Raw genomic sequence first — 18,445 nt, forward strand, 5'->3', positions numbered from 1 at the left:
TTTGGTATCACTCCCACCACTGAATTCAACAGTTTTCTTTCCTCTTTAACCCCCTTGGCGGTATGAAAAATACCGCCAGGGGGAAGCGCAACAGTTTTTTTTTAATTTTTTTTTTTTTATCATGTAGCGAGCCGAGGGCTCGCTACATGATAGCCGCTGCTCAGCGGCATCCCCCCAGCCCCGCCGATCGCCTCCGGCGATAGGCGATCAGGAAATCCCGTTCAAAGAACGGGATTTCCTGGAGGGCTTCCCCCGTCGCCATGGCGACGGGGCGGGATGACGTCAGCGACGTCAGCGACGTCGGGACGTCATTGGGAGACCCGATCCACCCCTCGGCGCTGCCTGGCACTGATTGGCCAGGCAGCGCTCGGGGTCTGGGGGGGGGGGGGCGCGCGCCGCACCGGATAGCGGCGATCGGGCGCGCGGCGGCGGCGATTGGGGTGCTGGCGCAGCTAGCAAAGTGCTAGCTGCGTCCAGCAAAAAAAAAATTAAGTAAATCGGCCCAGCAGGGCCTGAGCGGCACCCTCCGGCGGCTTACCCCGTGTCACACACGGGGTTACCGCCAAGGAGGTTAAAGGACCACTATTGCAAAAAAAAGTAGGCAGTTAAAATCTGACAGAACCGACAGGTTTTGGGCCAGCCCATCTCCTCATGGGGGATTCTCAGGTTTTTCTTTGTTTTCAACAGCATTTCCTGAACAGCAGTTGAAAAGTCTAACTGACAGAATAGTGTGCAAGTGAGTAGGGGGGCCGGCTGGTATCTTAATCTATCAAATTTGCCAGTAGTTGGTTGATCCTGTCTAACTCAGTCCATCAGTGGACGATCAACTTCAGGCCTCTTGCTTACTACATGCGATTCCGTCTTTTTTTTTTTATACGATTTAATGTCTAATTAAACCCTGGTAAACACCTTCAATTTCATTGGCCAATCGCTGATCAATTTTACCACTTCCATGCAGTATGAGAGTTTACCCTACACAATCTACTCGTAGTATTCAGAATCCCTCGTACTACATGGATGGGGTCAAAATTGGAGGTATGTACAAAGCTTACAACAGGGAGCACACGTGTTCCTGGATATCGCGGTTGTGTCTTCATTTTTTGAATGCTCTGACTTTGCATTTTCATTTTTCTGCAAAATACAATACAATTACAAGCCCAGGCAATATGCAGGGAAAAGCAGAAAGTTGTCTGAATTTATTTCATGATGTTTATATTTTTTTATCAAAAAAACCCAAAACTTAATACATTGCTGAAGAACACAGAAAAAAACGGTTCCCAAGTGGCGTATTGTACACACTTGGCCGTCTGCCCTGTATCTGCCCAAGAGTTGATTGATCGGCCTGCCGCTTGGATCGGACAAAATGCCTGATATCAGTTGCTTGTTGTTGGGGTAAATTTTTGCTACAATACAACAAAATCTGTAGTTCGTTGGATTTTTCTAATGGTTTTTGTATGGTGTTTGTACTTGGCTTTAGTGTTGCAAAGACGTTTAACCTGGCCAGGGACCGTGAGGCTGAACTGGTGTTTTGTTCCGTTATACTAGCAGTACCCTTTATAGTCAGGAGATGGTAGTCTCCGGGCTGTTCCCTGGGACTAGCAGTACCTTTTATTGCCAGTTAATGGCAGTCTCCAGGCAATACCCTGGGACTACCAGTACCTATTATGGCCAGGTGATGGCAGTCTCCAGCACAGAATTGAATCCCATTGACTGGTGTTTTCAGGTGGAGTGTGTATGACTGTGTTTGTGTTTCCCCCATAGGCAGCAGATCATGGCAGCGCTGAACTCTCAGACGGCAGTGCAGTTCCAGCAGTACGCAGCACAGCAGTACCCCGGAAACTTCGAGCAGCAGCAGATTCTCATCCGCCAACTGCAAGAACAGCACTACCAGCAGTACATGCAGCAGCTGTACCAAGTGCAGCTGGCACAGCAACAGGTACGTCCCCTATGCCTGTCCTCACATTGGTATTTTCCCAGCAATCACCTGTGCTGTCTGCAGCACATCAGCTGACCTGTCCTGCTGTCATTACTTATTCTGTGTGCCAAAGATGCAGAACCTAAACCTGCTTTATTGAGTCCGATGCAGAGGTGGAGAGGAGGCCCAGAGAAGCCAATCAGAAAGTTTAACTCCCTACTCCATGTTTTCCTTATCCTGTGCAGCACTTTGTTGCAGAGCTTCTGTGCTGAAGTTGGGGGGGGAGTATACTCAAAATTACATTGTTGCATCAAAACATAAAACACAGTAAAAAATGAATATAAAACACTATGATACTGATGTCATTTGAATTCATATTACATCTCACTGAAGCTAGCTGATATCACTGCTGGGCTGCAAGTCTGCAAGTCATCATATAGACTTGTAATTAACTAGTGAGTGAACAAAAAAGAGCAAGTTCTTAGCTTCCTCCCTGGACACCGCAGACACTTTTCTACTTTGTTTACACAGTGTAGTAACACAATCTGATAATGCTGGTGGTGGTGACAAGGGCAAGTGTATGAATTGAGTGTATTCCCACTTGAAGCTCATTACTTGGCTTTTTGCAAATAAATTACTTTTAAATACAGAATCAGAAGCCAATGTGCCGTCTACCTCCTGCTCCGCAGACTGCTTGTGCTATCGAGGGCAATCTCAGGCTTCACACACCATACAATCTTGGTTGTTCAAGCTTACCACTTTCATGTAGTATAAGAGCTTAGCCAATCAATCATTCAAGGTATTTTCAATCTGTTAGCCCTTTTACCACATAGATTTGGTACATCTGTACAACCAAGATTGTATGGTGTGTTTTGAGCTTCAGAGAGACTTCTGCCTGGTACACACAATGAGATTTTCGAGCAGATTTACTGCCAGATCAACTATTTCCAACATGTCTGATCTGATTTCTGATCGATTTTCTGTTCACTTATATGGAAAATCGATTGGAAATCAGATCGAACATGTTGGAATTAGTCAATCTGGCAGTAAATCTAGACAATTTATTTCAGGCATAAGTCTGTGCATTCTCTCACATTCTGAAGAACAGGACGATGCAATCCAAGCTGCAGCAGTCCCTCCCACAGAGCCTGAAACTGCCTGAATTCAGCTGCTTCTTGTCTTGTGATCAGATTTTTAATACAAATGTTTTATCTGCTAAAGCCTCTCTCAACACAAACAGTTAACATTTGAGCACTTATCATTAAACTTCTGTACCTTTCTCTTGATGTTCACTTTTCAAGTAAAAAATCAATACATTTTTACTGTTCAAAAAAAAAACTACTATTGTATTGATAGATTCGTACATGGAGTCTTTAAGTCAGCTGATATCAAATGGTTGCTAGTTTTTCCTCTGCACCTGTGTCGATACTTCAGCCCATTGTTGTTGCTATGTAGTATATATCACATATGACTTTGTATCCCATCTTGCAGGCTGCCCTACAGAAGCAGCAGGAGGCGGCCCTTGCAGGAGGCGGATCCCCGGTGAATTCTCCCGCCAAGGCGAATGTTGTAAGCGCAATGGCAGCTGGAGAAGCCCCCTCTGTGAACGGTCAGAGTCACCCCCACATAGACAACACAGAGACGGAGCAGGAGCTCGACCCCCTAGATGATATTCTGGAGAATGGGCCGAAAGGTGAGTGAGCAGACCCTTCTCACTGCCAAATCTACAGCCCAAGGGCTCTTTGACCCTCTGTGCTTGCACATAACTTTGCAAGTGCATCCAGTGTTGGAGCAAAATGTGAGTAATGGAAAGCATCTGGAGGACCACCGATTCAGCACTGGAAGTCTGAGACTGCACTGCGCAGGTGCAGGATGCCTTCAGTAGCAATGAGCCGCTTGGCCTAAAAAAAAAAAGCTGAGCATGAGCGGCTCCATGCTGCTGCACAGACATGGGGCATTTACGCATAAAAGTGCAGACGTGCTCACCTTTCAGCGCTGGATTGGTGGAGGTGAGGGACATGTGGAAGCATCTCCATTATCCTAAGGCTTCCATCTGAGGTAAGTATCTAAATGGGGCACTTTTTTCTAGACAGGTACTCCTTAACCCCTTCGGGACCGGCTGCCTACCCCCCCTTAAGGACCAGGCATTTTACATGCAGGGTGGGGATGCGGGGCGGGGCAGGCAGCTGGATCCCTGCTGGGGTTTACTGGGCTATGTCCCACCTGCCTCCAGATATCCCCCCTTTCGCCAGATGCGTTTACTCACCTCCCAGGCTCCAGCGATGAGCAGCTGTGGACACCTCAGCTCTCGCTGGCTTCCCCGCTGTACTGACGCTAAGTTCCGGGTCGCGGTTTGATGACGTCATCAGGCCGTAACCCGGCACTTAGCATCGATAGGGATGCCGGCCAGAGCAGGGGGGAACGGCAGGAAGGTGAGTGGATCCTCTTCTCCCCAGAGCCCCCCCCCCCCCCACCATCACAGCTCTGTAAGCGATCATAGTGATCACGTGATCAGAAGCCATACGCGATAACTTCTGATCACTGAGGGGAGATGTCAGCTGTCATATGATAGCTTAATCTCCCCTCTCCGGTGTGCAAAATGGCGTCGGGACAGTTCGTTATCGTAGACGTTGAATCTACGTCCAGTCAGGGCGGCAGCACCACCTGCTGGACGTAGATTCAAACTACATCGGTCTCCAAAACGTTAAAGGGAAGGTTCAGGGATGCTGTGAAAAAAATAAAAATCCAAATCCACTTACCTGGGGCTTCCTCCAGCCCGTGGCAGGCAGGAGGTGCCCTCGTCGCGGCTCCGCAGGTTCCCGGTCTCCTCCGGTGGCGCGCCCGACCTGGCCAGGCCAGCTGCCAGGTCGGGCTCTTCTGCGCTCCAATGTGCGGCTCACTGGTGCGCGCTGACGTCATCGGACGTCCTCCGGGCTGTACTGCGCAGGCTCAGAACAGCCTGGAGGATGTCCGATGACGTCAGCGCGCACCAGTGAGCCGCACATTGGAGCGCAGAAGAGCCCGACCTGGCAGCCGGCCTGGCCAGGTCGGGCGCGCCACCGGAGGAGACCGGGAGCCTGCGGAGCCGCGACGAGTGCACCTCCTGCCTGCCACGGGCTGGAGGAAGCCCCAGGTAAGTGGATTTGGATTTTTGTTTTTTTCACAGCGTCCCTGAACCTTCCCTTTAAAAACAACTAGCATGTGGTGTTCTGTGGGAAGAAAACATTAACTTTCAGACTTTTACAAAAAAAATTTTCATGCCACATTACCTTTTTTTTAAAAAATTATTCATGCTGCATTTTTTACATTCAGTTAAATGTTATAATAGCGGATTAAAATGCAAACCTGCATGAAAAATGCACGTGCAAAAACTTGAACCGGTTCATGAAGAAATAATGCATTTTTTGTCTTAGGCATACACTGTGTGAAAGAGACCCAATGTCATATATACCTCTATAATGATATGAAATTGGTCCTACCCCAAATCGTTGTGCGCTAAGACAATTTCCAAAAGGTTTCATGCTGATATCTGTTGTAAATATGTCTGCAGTGTATGTACATCTGATTGACCACATTTTCCAGCATGCTCGATCGAGACATTTGACCGATTTCAGACAGAATCGGGCATGCTTGTTTGGGCACCTATTTTCATCCTATTCAATAAAATTAACGAATCAGATGTTCAATTAGGCCGCAAAATTGATAATGTATGGCCGCCTTTAAGAACACTTTAACTACTTAAAGACAACTGGAGGGATATATTTGTCCAGTGTAGTTGTGGACAGTGCACCACCAGTTTGTTACTAAATGAGGCACATGTGGTATTTTAACCGTGACAAGTTGTAGAATAGATTTTTGGTGTCTTAAAGAGAGTCTGAAGCCTCCCCAAATCACTGTTTTACTTCACAATCCTGTTAAGCATGAATGCCCTACCTGAAACGCCGCATCTCCGTGGCTGCAGTCTCAATCTATCCCCCTGCAATCCCCTGGGAAAGATTCAGGGATCACTTCCGCATAGAGGCAGAGCTTTGAGCAGTAGCTCTGCCTCTACTCAGTCAATCTGCGCGGATCTCCGCCTCCTCCCGTCCCTCTGTCTTTTTTCACTGAGGGGCGGGGAGGGGCACGATCGGCGCAGATTGAACTGGAGGTGGAGCTACAGCCCAAAGCTCTGCCTCCCCGGGCAGCAAAATCCACGACCTGGAAAGTCGTGGATTTTTGCCCCGGGATTTTGGGGGGGATTAATCGAGACTTCAGCCGCGGGGATGCAGCTTTTGCGGTAGGGCATTCATGCTTAACAAGGTTGTAAAGTAAAAAGTGTTTTGGGGAGGCTTCAGAGTCTCTTTAAAGAGAACCCGAGGTGGGTTTCTGATATCAATATTAGGACACAGAGGCACATTCTGCATACAGTGCCCAGCCTCTGTGTCCTTAGTGTCCCCCCAGTCTCCTCCCGTGCTCTGCTGTCCTGCATTATAAAAAAAAGCAGATTCTCGCTAGTTGGCTGTTTACCTTTTGACTGCCACTCAGCGCCGCTCCCCCGCCTCCTCTATAGCGCGGCTCCCCGTCTGTGTCCCTCCCCGCCTCTGTATGCTTCCTCTAATTGGCTTACAGAGGCGGGGAGGGGACACAGGTGGGGAGCCGCGCTATAGAGGAGACAGGGGAGAGGCGCTGAGTGGCAGCCAAAGGGTAAACAGCCAACTAGCGACAATTGCGTGTCGCTAGCCTGACGGTTATTATAATGGGGACAGCAGAGACTGGGGGGACACTGTAAGGACACAGAGGCTGGGCATTGTATGCAGAATGTGCCTCTTTGTCCCAATATTGATGTCCGAAACCCACCTCGGGTTCTCTTTAAAGCTTGGACCCACGTCACTTAAAAAATAGGTAGGGATAAACTCAATCAAACATAAAAATGTCATTTTTAAAATTATGATCAAACTTGGGAAAGTTTTTGCAAAACAAGAGACATATGTGGTATCATATTAACCATGATTAGTAGTAGAATAGAGTGTAAAGAGTTTTGGAGTTGAGGCTTGTGTACTCTTTTTAGTCACAAACTGAATCAAAAGAAATTGTTTTCATTTTGGTACAGAATATGCGAAAATTTAAAGTGACAGAATGTAAAATAAAAAACATATATTGTCACCTTAAGAACCTGGCTTTTTAAATATGTATGCCATGAGGGTATATTATTTTTATTTTTGCAAATAAGGTCTTGTAATCATCGATGGTGTACAATTAGAAAGCAAGAAACAAAAAAAAAAACAGAAAAAAAAGTTGAACTTACCTGGGGCTTCTAATGGTCCCTCGCAGATGTCCTGTGCCCGTGCAGCCATTCACCGATGCTCCGGTCCACTTCCGGAATTTCCGACTTTAAAGTCGGAAAACCACTGCGCCTGCACGGCCGTGTTCTCGCTCCTGCTGACGTCACCCGGAGCATACTGCACAGGCGCAGACTATACTGGGCCTACGCAGTACACTCATGGAGGCGTCAGCGGGAGCGAGGACACGGCCATGCAGGCGAAGTGGGTTTCTGACTTAAGTCACAAATTCCGGAAGTGAGGCGGGGACTGGAGCATCAGTGAGTGGCTGCGCGGGCACAGGACGTCTGCGTGGGACCACTCGAAGTCCCAGGTAAGTACAACTCAACACGGATATTCCAGTTAGTTATGGCAAATGTTATCAACACTTTTCAAGCTGGTGTTTTTGGTTCTGTGTTGCAGAGACCACGCCGGTGATCGCCGCTCCCTCCATGTGGACGCGGCCGCAGATTAAAGACTTCAAGGAGAAGATCCGTCAGGACGCAGACTCGGTGATCACAGTGGGGCGGGGCGAGGTGGTCACAGTGCGAGTCCCCACACACGACGAGGGGTCCTACCTCTTCTGGGAGTTTGCCACAGATAATTTTGACATTGGTTTTGGGGTTTACTTTGAATGGACAGATTCCCCGAACACGGCGGTCAGTGTGCACGTCAGCGAGTCCAGCGAGGACGAGGAGGAGGAAGAAGGTTGGTTGACACAAGCATCGGGTTTGGGTTCTCATATTGTCCTCTTAGAACAGATCTAAAGAGGGGGTACCCAGTTAAAGGGTAACTACTTACAAAGCACAGTTGCCCTAAATACTACCCTCATACCTGCTCCTGCCTCATCCCCTCCCCGAGGCATCACATGCTAGGCAGATAAAGCCAAGCCCAGTCTGTTCCATGCTACTGGGCGGGTGCAAGCCATCATCATGATACTGATAGTTTGCTGTCTGCGAACCTCTTTGCATTGTGGGAAATGATGGCTTTTTCCAACAAGTTCTCCCTCTGTGCATTGCACGCCCAGTAAATGAACATTCCATACAGATCACCAGCCAGTACTGAAGATGTTTCTGCTTGTGATTAACTTCAGAAGGCAAATCGGGAGACCCAATATTTTACAACAGTGGGCAAACACTGACTAAATAATTTGTAAATTAACATATAAAAAAAATGCAGTTTTGTTCATTACATTATTTTCACCACAGTTTAAGTTGCAGATCAAGCCTCTGTTTATTTCTTTGGGAAGGCTGTACAGTTTCTGCAAAGTACACCCTAGCAGCAGTACAGCCAGCTGTCCAAGGCATCTAATGGTGCTTCTTTACATGATCAATACAGAAATACAGGCCCAACAAAGAAAAAGCACTTTTAAATTGCGCAAACACTGTACAGCGACTCCTAGGCCAATTGCGATTAGCCAATTAGCATTACACAGCGATTTGACGAGCTATACAGTTCCGATTAGCGGTTTTTATTTTAAAATAAACTTTATTATACTTAACCAAGTGTCCTGATGTCTGGCTATTGTCCTTCGCCCCGCCCCCTAGCAGAAGAGGTCATAGGAGCTTCCCTAGAACCAATCAGAGAAGCGCCTGTGACCTCTTCTGCTAGGGGGTGGGGCTAAGAGTGAATGCTGGACATTCGGACATGAAGTATTACTAACTTTACATTTGAAAATCAAAATGTTCGGCTCCCAAATCACTGCAAAATCGCTTTGAAATGTGATTTTTGCAGTTCTTTGCATTGAGCGCAAATGCACCAAAAACGCTTCATGTTTTTGCAATTAACCCTAATCACAATTGCACTAGTGGGTTCCCCACCATTTAAATACATTTGCTTAGCGTTTTTTGGAATCGGCATTATTGTCGACGATGCGAAGACGCTGCCAAAATCGTTCTAGTGGGTCCCAGCCCTTATTTGAATACAGTTTAAAAATATGTCATATAGGTGGAAGAAAAAAAGAAGAAATGCTGGCACTGCACTGTCCGTGTGCTGTCCGCGGAGGGAGGAGGGGGGGAGGGCAACACAGTCCAATGCTAAAACGTATGCGCTGTATATTGTATATCTTCAGCGTGCTCAGGTAGAAGTTGTATCTATATGCCAAAAAAGAGAGGGAGGAAACCGGCACTGCTGTCATATACTTTAATCCAGACTTGTAATAAAACGAAATGACATTGTCCATACAAAAGTCAAAATTCTAAGACACATACCATTGGTGGGTGCGGAGGGTGCAGAGCCTTACGGCCGTTTCGCGCGTCTTGCGCTTCTACGGAGGCTGCCTCTCTTTTTTGGCAGTGTAAAAATATCTAGAAGCCTCCATAGCAACAGAATGCATTGCTAGGCTGTAGGCTAGCAACACATCTGTACAGCACTCTGGCTGAACGGTTTCCTGAGGGATGGAGTCCCTATCCCTGGGGGCGATGGTCCTCGTACATGTGTAATGGGAAATGGCTGCAGGGAGCTGCTTGTGCTCTGGATCCCATAGAACCTTCTGGTAAAGTATTTTGTTAGCCAAACAAAGGTATCTCTTGCTACAGCTGTGCTTTGTCAGTTCTGTATGTTATCAATCGGTGACTTACCATTCAGACAGCTACATGCTTACTGCACATGTGTGACTGAGGGCTAGTGCACACCTAAAAGCGGTAGCGTAATAGTAAACGCTAAGCGTTTTTTTGTACCGATTTTTCTGTGTTTTCAGGCAAGTGCCTAGCGATTTTCTGGGTATGCCTGGCAATTTTTGTCACAGCAATTTTTATTTTATTTGTTTTTACAGTTTGAGCTGGAAGTGAACAGCTTTTATAAAAAAAAAAAAACTTGAAAAATTGCTCTGTTCTAGCATTGTTTAGAGCGATTTTCCACTTTTCCTATACTTAACATTGAGGCCTTCCAAAATGCTGCATGACCCGCATTTGCCTTTAGAAGAAAAACACATCGCTCTGGTGTGCTCCATCCCATACAAATACATTAGCCAAGCACTTTTCGAAGCACTAGCATTTTAAATAGCGCTCAGACGCTTGGTGTGCACCAGCCCTGAGACGAGACCAACCAACATATCCACAGTTTGCAGCATTTTTACAATCTGATAGCAATGGGGCTATCTGAGAATCTGACAGCCTGCGCATTGGTATGGAGCTGATCGTGCACGAGCGTGCTATTGGCAAGCTGTCTTCCACCTGCGCTCGTTCACAGATGGAAACATGGCTGCACAAACCTGTTCAGCAAGCCCTTGTCGAACAGATTTTTAGCTTCCCAGTGCTGGAAAGGCGAGCTTGCGAGGGGTTGGGGGGAGTGAAGCATGCCGGGCTGTGCATGTACAATGAATCGGGACTCGGTCAGCCTTTCGGGCTTAATTGTGGGGGACAGAAGCCACCCAGGGAGACGGCGAGGGCCATAAAGGGAACCTAAACTGAGAAGGATTTGGATTTTTCCTTTTAAAATAATACCAGTTGCCTGACTCCCCTGCTGATCCTGTCACAAATACTTTTAGTCACAGCCCCTCAACAAGCATGCAGATCAGGTGCTCTGGCTAAAGTCAGACTGGATTAGCTGCATGCTTGTTTCAGGTTTGTGATTCAGCCATTACTGCAGCCAAAGAGATCAGCAGGACTGCCATGCAAATGGTATTGTTTAAAAGGAAACATCCATATCCCTCTTAGTTTAGATTCCCTTTAAAGGGACTTAAGGAAGCCCCAGGTGAGTATGGAACCTGAGACGCTTTTCGCCTCAGGTTCCCTTTAACAACCAGAAGTAAACATCTGACAAGTTTTTAGACTAGTACATCTGCTCATGAGGGATTTCGGTCAGTCCAACTGTCAAAATCGTGTGCAAATGAGTAGAAAGGCTGGCATTTTTGTATAGTGCTTTTGTAAAGATTAAAGTAAATGTTGAGAATCTCCCTTTCAGATATTTCAAGCTACTGTAAGTGACAGGAAAAAATAATGTATGGTGCATTTTACTATGGGACAAACGATAAGTTATTTGTTCGGGTACTCATGTATTTTTACATTCTAAAATGTTTTGCGAGTCTTGTAAATAATGAATCCACTTTGATGTGCCTCTGTAATCCTCGTCTTTTCTCTTTCACGCAGAGAACCCAAACAACGCAGAGAAAGCCAAAAAGAATGCCAACAAGCCACAGGTGGACGAAATAGTACCGGTCTACAGGCGGGATTGTCACGAGGAGGTTTACGCCGGCAGTCACCAATACCCTGGCAGGGGGGTCTACCTGCTCAAATTTGACAACTCTTACTCCTTGTGGAGGTCTAAGTCTGTCTACTACAGAGTGTACTATACTAGATAAAGGGGGGGACTGCAGGCAGCGGGAGGGCCAAAGGCAGCAGCAAGCAGATCACTTTTTGCTGGATCCCGTCAATCAATGTCCTCTCTCTCATCTTCCTGACCATGCGGTGGCCGAAACCTACCTAGTGCAACACTAACTCCGCCCACCGTGACCTAAATGTTTTGTTGTCATCTGGCCTCAAGCAGCGGAAGGGTGCGGCGCTACAGTTTAGTTGCACCACAGACATCCTGTCTTCCCCCTCTCTGGAAGTTTTCTAATGCCCCTGCATTATTTTACTCTTGCATTTTGCCCTCTTGTGAGTTTCCTGATCTGCGAAAGGATGAGGAGGATGTCCAGCATGGATATATAGTCATCAGCTGCTGAAGGGTTTCCTGTCTATTTTTTTTTTGTGTTGGTATCTATAACGTCCCCTATGTGAAGACAACTGATCAGAAAGTGGACATCTTGATCTCCTGGAAGCTCCATATTGAACAGACACAAAATGGGAGAGGTATTGAGGGGGGTGAGACGGCTGTTTTTTTTCCCCCCCTCTGATGTGAGGTGGCTGCTTTTCTGGTGGACTCAGATGTAGACTTACAAACGTGGATGGCGATTTACTTCAGGGGAGGTTTCATAGCACTTGCTGTACGGAGATGGAGTGTTTCCTTAATTTAATGTTGCCTGTATAGATCGGGCAGGATAGCGTAACAGGCAGACTATCCTCCACGATGCATGATTGATTGAGATCTACCCGTCACTCTCGTCTCCAATGTAACCCGTAATGATTGTATGAAACCGATGTACAGCCTAATTGTGATATCCCCCCCCAGATATTATTAATTCTGTTTTCGTCAGACGAGTTTTATATTCTGACGCTTCTTAACCTTTCTGGTACGGAAATTAAATGATCCTATGTACCTTGAGAGTCTAATATTAATCGTTATTAACTGCGATTTGTAATAATAATTATTCTCTAATATTCTGAACACGCGTTGTTTTATTATTTCCCCACCCCCTTCCTGTCACGTGTGATTGTACGGCCCACATCGAGTTTGCACAGAATGTTGGTTCTGAGTTCACATTTGCTGTAAACACAAAGACTGGAAAGTCGATCGGGTAGGTTACAAAAATACTCTGAAGCGGTATTGTACTTGTTTTTGAAATTCCATTTTCTCTTGAATAGCTATAAACTTATGTATATATAATGCACAAATCTTGGAGCTAGTATGGTTGAGATGAGCCAGAGAGAGAGTCCATTGGGAAATTCCGCTGACGTGATTGGTTGGACAGCACCCTCTGGAACTGCTAGGTTTCCGATAGTTTGTAGTTATAATACACCCCCCCCCCCCCCCCCGGTGTTCGGCCAATTAGAATGCTTTGAGTTGTAGACAGTACTGTGATTGGAGAACTGGTTCCCTATGGTCTTTCTTGCTGGCTCACCTAAACTATTCTAGTATCCCAGGGGCAGGAGGAAAAACTAGCTGGGATTCTAACTTTCCCATTCTGCAAAAAAAAAAATTATTTTCTTTTTACATTTCTTACAGCTTTCAAGGTTTTTCTACTTGTCTGGAGATAGTTATTAGGTATTTATATAGCACCGACATCTTCTGCAGCGCTGTATATAGTCATGTCACTGACTGTCCTCAGAGGAACTCACAATCTTATCCCTACCATAGTCATATCTCCATCATAGTCTAGGGCCATTTTTTTGGGCGAAGCCAATTAACTCAAATGTATGTTTTTGGGTTGTGGGAGGAAACCGGAGTGCCCGGAGGAAACCCACGCAGACACAGGGAGAACATACAAACTCCGAGCTGATAGTGACCTGGCAGTGATTTGAACTGGGAACCCAGCGCTGCAAGGAGAGAGTGCTGTCCACTATGCCACCCTCAGAAGTGATGGAGATTTTCAGACTGGGACACCAGACAGTAATAGAAAACAATGGACAATGAGATGTTAATAACTTGTGTGAAGCTTGGAAATGATGCATTGGATTGCTCTTCTCCTAGGCTGATTACTATTCGTATTAATTCAGCATTATTAGCATCTCATTGGCCATCCCTAGCTCCACCCACAATAATATCCAGTTGTTAAATAACATTTGTTTCTCCCCTTGAAATTGGTATTAAATTACTTTTCCATCCCAATTTGCACTAAGCTGCAGGTTTGTGGTATTTGCAGTAAACACTTTGCACTCTTTTCTCCTGCATGAGATATTAGCTGGGCAGAGCAGCCGTAATTGTTACTTATTTTCTACACCTGCACAAACTGATTAACAGGAAGCAGCTTTCACACTTACAATCTCACAGTTTGTGTTATGATTATTTATAGCTTGTGTTAATGTTTAAAACCTAAACATAATGTGTAGAGCTGAAATGAATGGGCTTTAAAGTGATCCTGAAGTGAAAAGAGCCCCTGGGGGGTACTTACCTCGGGAGGGGGAAGCCTCTGGTTCCTAAAGAGGCTTCCCTTCACCCCCATTCCAGCGGTGAAACTCCCGAAAGTCCACTGACAAGGGCTTGTCGGCACTGTAGAAGCTTTTCCGCTCTGGCTTTGGAGGAAACAGCCTAACCCGAACGGCTCCGCTCTACTGCGCAGGTGCAAGGTGTCCACACACTAGAAAAGATCTGATCAGGCGTGGCTATTTTTGCTGAAGCACGAATGGGATGGCTGCTACTGCACCTCCTCAGGCAGCGCACTGATCAGGGGTCCCAGTGCTGGAACGAGAAGTCTCATTAGGATCCAGAGACTTCCACTTCCCTTCAGCAGCTACCTACTTGATGGGTCTGCGGCTTCTGCGTACGCATTGGTGTGCGCACATGCGGCTCATGGTCCCATGCCTGGGAGTGTTCTGCATGGCGCTGCAGCAGTATAGCAGAGGGAAGAGGCTTCTAAACACCAGGGAACTTTTATAAGGGAGGGGGCCACTAGACACCAGGGAACTGTATAGGAGAGGGAGGGGGGGGGGGCAACAAATCACCAGTAGACTATTATGTAGGGCAGTGGCCACGACTTGATCCCAGTTCAATTTCGGCCTACTCTGTGTGTGAGTTTGACACCCCTGAGCTTAGGTATAGTTAAAGTGAACCTGAGGTGAGAGGGACTCGAATTCGTGATTTAAATGAGGCTTAATTGCCTCAGGTGTGCGGCTGGATCTGAAGGGGTGGTTTACCCATCAGTCCGTCGTCCTTCCTGCGCTCCAAATAGCGTGCACGTCCTTTTGGACGCATTGTAAGCCTCACCACTGCGCACTTCCTTCCAGCTTGAAGGAGGAAGTGCGCATAGTGAGGCTTGCAGCGCATCCAATAGGATGTGTGTAAGCTGTTTGGAGCGCAGGCAGGATAATGGAATTCTGGGTAACTAACCCCTTCAGATCCAGCTGCACACCTGAGGTAATGAAGCCTCATTTAAATCACGAATTTAAGTCCTTAGGGACTCGTAAGTACTCATGAGCCCATGCCTGCTGGAAAGTTACACATATCCTGTTCCTGATATTTGAAACTTTACTGTAACTTCAGAATTGCACGCAGATTTTCTATGTTCCCATTAATGATTTGCTTCATGATTTGTTTATGAAATTTAAAACGTTTTTAATGTGCGAGTCACCGCCTGATCCTCGCAGTAAGCTTGGGAAGGTTCTAATGTCATAGCTGTCAGCCACCATTGATCCTATATACAGTGCCAGCCTTCACTCACCTGCTACTTGACATTGTACACTGCAGCTGGATGCTTCAAGCCATCATATGGCCCCTGGGTGCAGTTCCTCTCAACTAAGCTCAAGCAATAAGGACTAAAAACAGACTAAAGTAGAATCCCTTTATAGTAAACACCAAGGAACCAGGAAAAGTGGTTTACTATATCAGAAATGGTCATACTCAAGCACACAAACTATACTATAGTACTATATCTTAATTCCATCAATAATTGGGAGTCATTTCTTCTTTTCAAAGCTTCAACAAGTGAGCACAGGCAATGTCTAAGCTAGATCAAAATGCTCAGTGCTCAATAGGCAGGGATTTGCATGCAATAATCATGTAACAGCTTGCACAGAAAGCATAGGTCTCACCAGTTAATGCCAGTACAGTATTAATAGTGTGCTCTTGTCCATCCTGGAAGATACTGCAGCATTGCAGCCATGCACAAGCAAGTCGCAGGCAATTCCCTAAGTAATCAGGCAGTGGTTCTCAAACTGCAGCCCCCCGAGGCTTTTTCACTGGCCCTCTAAACATAAAATGCATAACTTAGATGTGGCCCACTGCACCTTTAAATATTGACGGGCTACATATAGAATAGCAGTGCTGGCCCCACCCATCCACACACTGTAGAAGCCAGCGAGCAACCATTCGCTGGCTTCCAATCCAATTCTGCATCAGGTGACACTGCTTACCAATTGGATGGCTGGTTGTCACCTGGGTATGCTTCACTGTCTGGTGCACAAAGACGTTCTTTGGGCTCCGCATGACGCAATGGCTGCTGCTGGGAGTTGGGTACTTTTCCGTTAGCCGGGTGCATCCACTAGGTGGCGATAAAACTCCACCAGAATTACATCTTTCCTTACTATCCATGGCGGCCTGGAGGGGGAATAGTAATTAACGCCACCTAGTGGATGTGCCCAACTAACGGAAAAGTACCGGGAGTTGTTCTCCAGGCATGATTGGGGGAATCAATACCTAGACTCAATACTTTTAGCCACAGCTCCAAAACAAGCATGCAGCAGATGAGGTGTTTCTGGCATTATTGTCAGATCCGACAAGATTAGCTTCATGCTTGTTTCTAGTGTTATGACACTACTGCTTGCAGTAGGGGACTCAGAAGAAAGCGTCAGCAGTGCAGAGCCACCTGGTGGTAGAAGAGGGGTAATGGAAGAGACTCTCCATGATGAAAAGGTTGGTGTAGTATTTCTGGCCATGTGATCATAGCATAGGGTTTTTTTTGCTGTAAAAGCCTGAAGAAATACGGTGTATACATTTCTTGGACAGGAACAGCTGTTTTCACACTAGACTACCAGTATAGGAAGGTCATTGAAATGCTAATATTTCTAACATGATTACATTTTATGCAGTAGTTTGTCCAATTAATAGCATGTCATTGACTGATCACCTCTGCAAAATATTTTGCCTCTTCTCTCCAGCTGAGATGACTATTCTGCTCTGTGACTTCCTGTTTGACTCGCTCCCCCAGCTACTCCCCTTCCCCTATCTGCTCCTTGACTTCTTGTCTGACCCCTTCAACCAGCTGCTCTGGCTGAACCCCCCCCCCCCCCCCCCCCACCTTGGCTTCTCCTCAACCTCTCAGACAGACACCTTTGCCAAACAGATTCCCTGCGACCCCCCCCCCCCCCCCCCGACTTCCCATGCAATCCCCTTCCAACGGCTGTTCTGCGACCTTCCATCTGACCCTCTTGCCCTGCTGCTCTATGACCTCCCATCAGACCCCTGCACCAGCTGCTCCGAAACCTCCCTTTCTGACCCCCTTACCCAGCTGGTCTGTAACACAGTCTAAGTGCAATTTAACATATGATCTGATATATTCTATTTAACCATATGATGACCTTTCTCTGCACATTTTCTTGTGTGTATTATATTATCTCATCTGTTTGTTGTCTCACCAGGAGGATTGTCATACACTGTAAATTTTAGTTATGATACAAAATGTTTATAATCATTAAAATCAAAATTTCCTTTCAATGGCATGATGGAAGTCATACAGTTTTTGTGTTGGGTGAGTTTGGTAGTCAGGAACGCCTCACACAAACCAGCAAACTACAGCCAGTAGAAATTAGTATTTCATGTTGTACATTTTTGATGGATGTCCATAGTCACAAGAAATCTGTTCCTCCGCATCGGATTTCCTGGTATGAGAACATGACTTGGTTCTCCTGAAAATGCGTGTTAGTATTACAGTGGGGAAAATATGAGTACACATGCAGGACTGTAATTGGCCACTGAGTTTCTTACTCCACTTCTTTCAAAATTATTTTAGGGATTATTAGATTACATTAGCCCAAATACAACACCAGGTCTGAAACCCACTAGAAAGCGCAAAATACAATTAATAGCGATTTGTGATAGACTTTTTGGGAGTGGGTTTTAGTGGGTTCCAGGCCTGACTCGTGGCCATGGGCAACAAGCACAGATGCCTGTAGTCAAGGTTGTTTTTGCAGTCTGGAAGTACTGCCCAATGAGTTACACCCTAAGGCTAGATTAAATTAACAGAGAGATGTGGATAAACCTGTAGATCATCAATAAGATCTGTTCTAATAGCAGAGTTCCATCTTGTATGACTTTTACAGACACCTGAGGGCAGATGGACACAATAAAAGCCCATGGGAATACACTACCTCCTTTTCACCAGGGTAAGGATAAACTCGTGGAGGCAAAATTGAGTGTTGATGTAAGCAGGTCACCACCTCTACCCTCAGCACTCCATGCCCCTTCTACACCCTACCCATACTTCCGCTTGCCAGCTGTGGAGGAGGAAGTATCGGGAGGATGGAGTATGGCATCCAGGGTAAGTTTACTACCTTGTGACAAACCATTGCCAATCTCATCTTACTATGCTACAGTTACTGCGCTGATCCACCTTTTGCGCTATGCTACAGTTACTATTCAGGTCTCCTCTACTAGAGGCTTCTGATGGCAAAAACACTGTGAGCAAAGTAATGTGTGCCCATACATAATATAATCTATAATCTTAATAGTATGTACAAATCATTAAAAATGTATTGATTTTACACTGATATTTTGCTGCCACCACTCTCCAGGTTGAAACCAGGTGGAGAAACCTCAGAGTAGCTATTACTATTGGGAAGTAAAAAAAGGTTATTTGCAATCTAACTAAATGAACAATTTATAAAAATAAGATAATAAGGTAGTGTGTCTCTACAGAGGACAAAGAGTTCTAGCTTTGGGGACCACAGGTGGAGGTGAATTTCCAGCAGCAGGTGAGGAAGAC

The 18,445-nt window shown here is 46.1% G+C and overlaps 1 protein-coding gene across 1 annotated transcript in view; it reads left to right on the forward strand.

The window, feature by feature from the left end:
* The window catches only part of ACBD3 (acyl-CoA binding domain containing 3), a 58,179-nt gene extending 40,996 nt beyond the window's left edge, over positions 1 to 17,183 (forward strand). Inside the window, exons 5-8 of the mRNA XM_068232821.1 lie at positions 1,762 to 1,936; positions 3,407 to 3,608; positions 7,636 to 7,920; positions 11,301 to 17,183. Coding sequence (XP_068088922.1) covers positions 1,762 to 1,936; positions 3,407 to 3,608; positions 7,636 to 7,920; positions 11,301 to 11,512 — 874 coding nt within the window. The 3' untranslated portion in view covers positions 11,513 to 17,183. The remainder of the gene's footprint in view (positions 1 to 1,761; positions 1,937 to 3,406; positions 3,609 to 7,635; positions 7,921 to 11,300) is intronic.
* The last annotated feature ends 1,262 nt before the right edge of the window (positions 17,184 to 18,445 follow it).

This window comes from Hyperolius riggenbachi, chromosome 4 (assembly GCF_040937935.1).
Source record: "Hyperolius riggenbachi isolate aHypRig1 chromosome 4, aHypRig1.pri, whole genome shotgun sequence".
Taxonomy (NCBI): Eukaryota; Metazoa; Chordata; class Amphibia; order Anura; family Hyperoliidae; genus Hyperolius; species Hyperolius riggenbachi.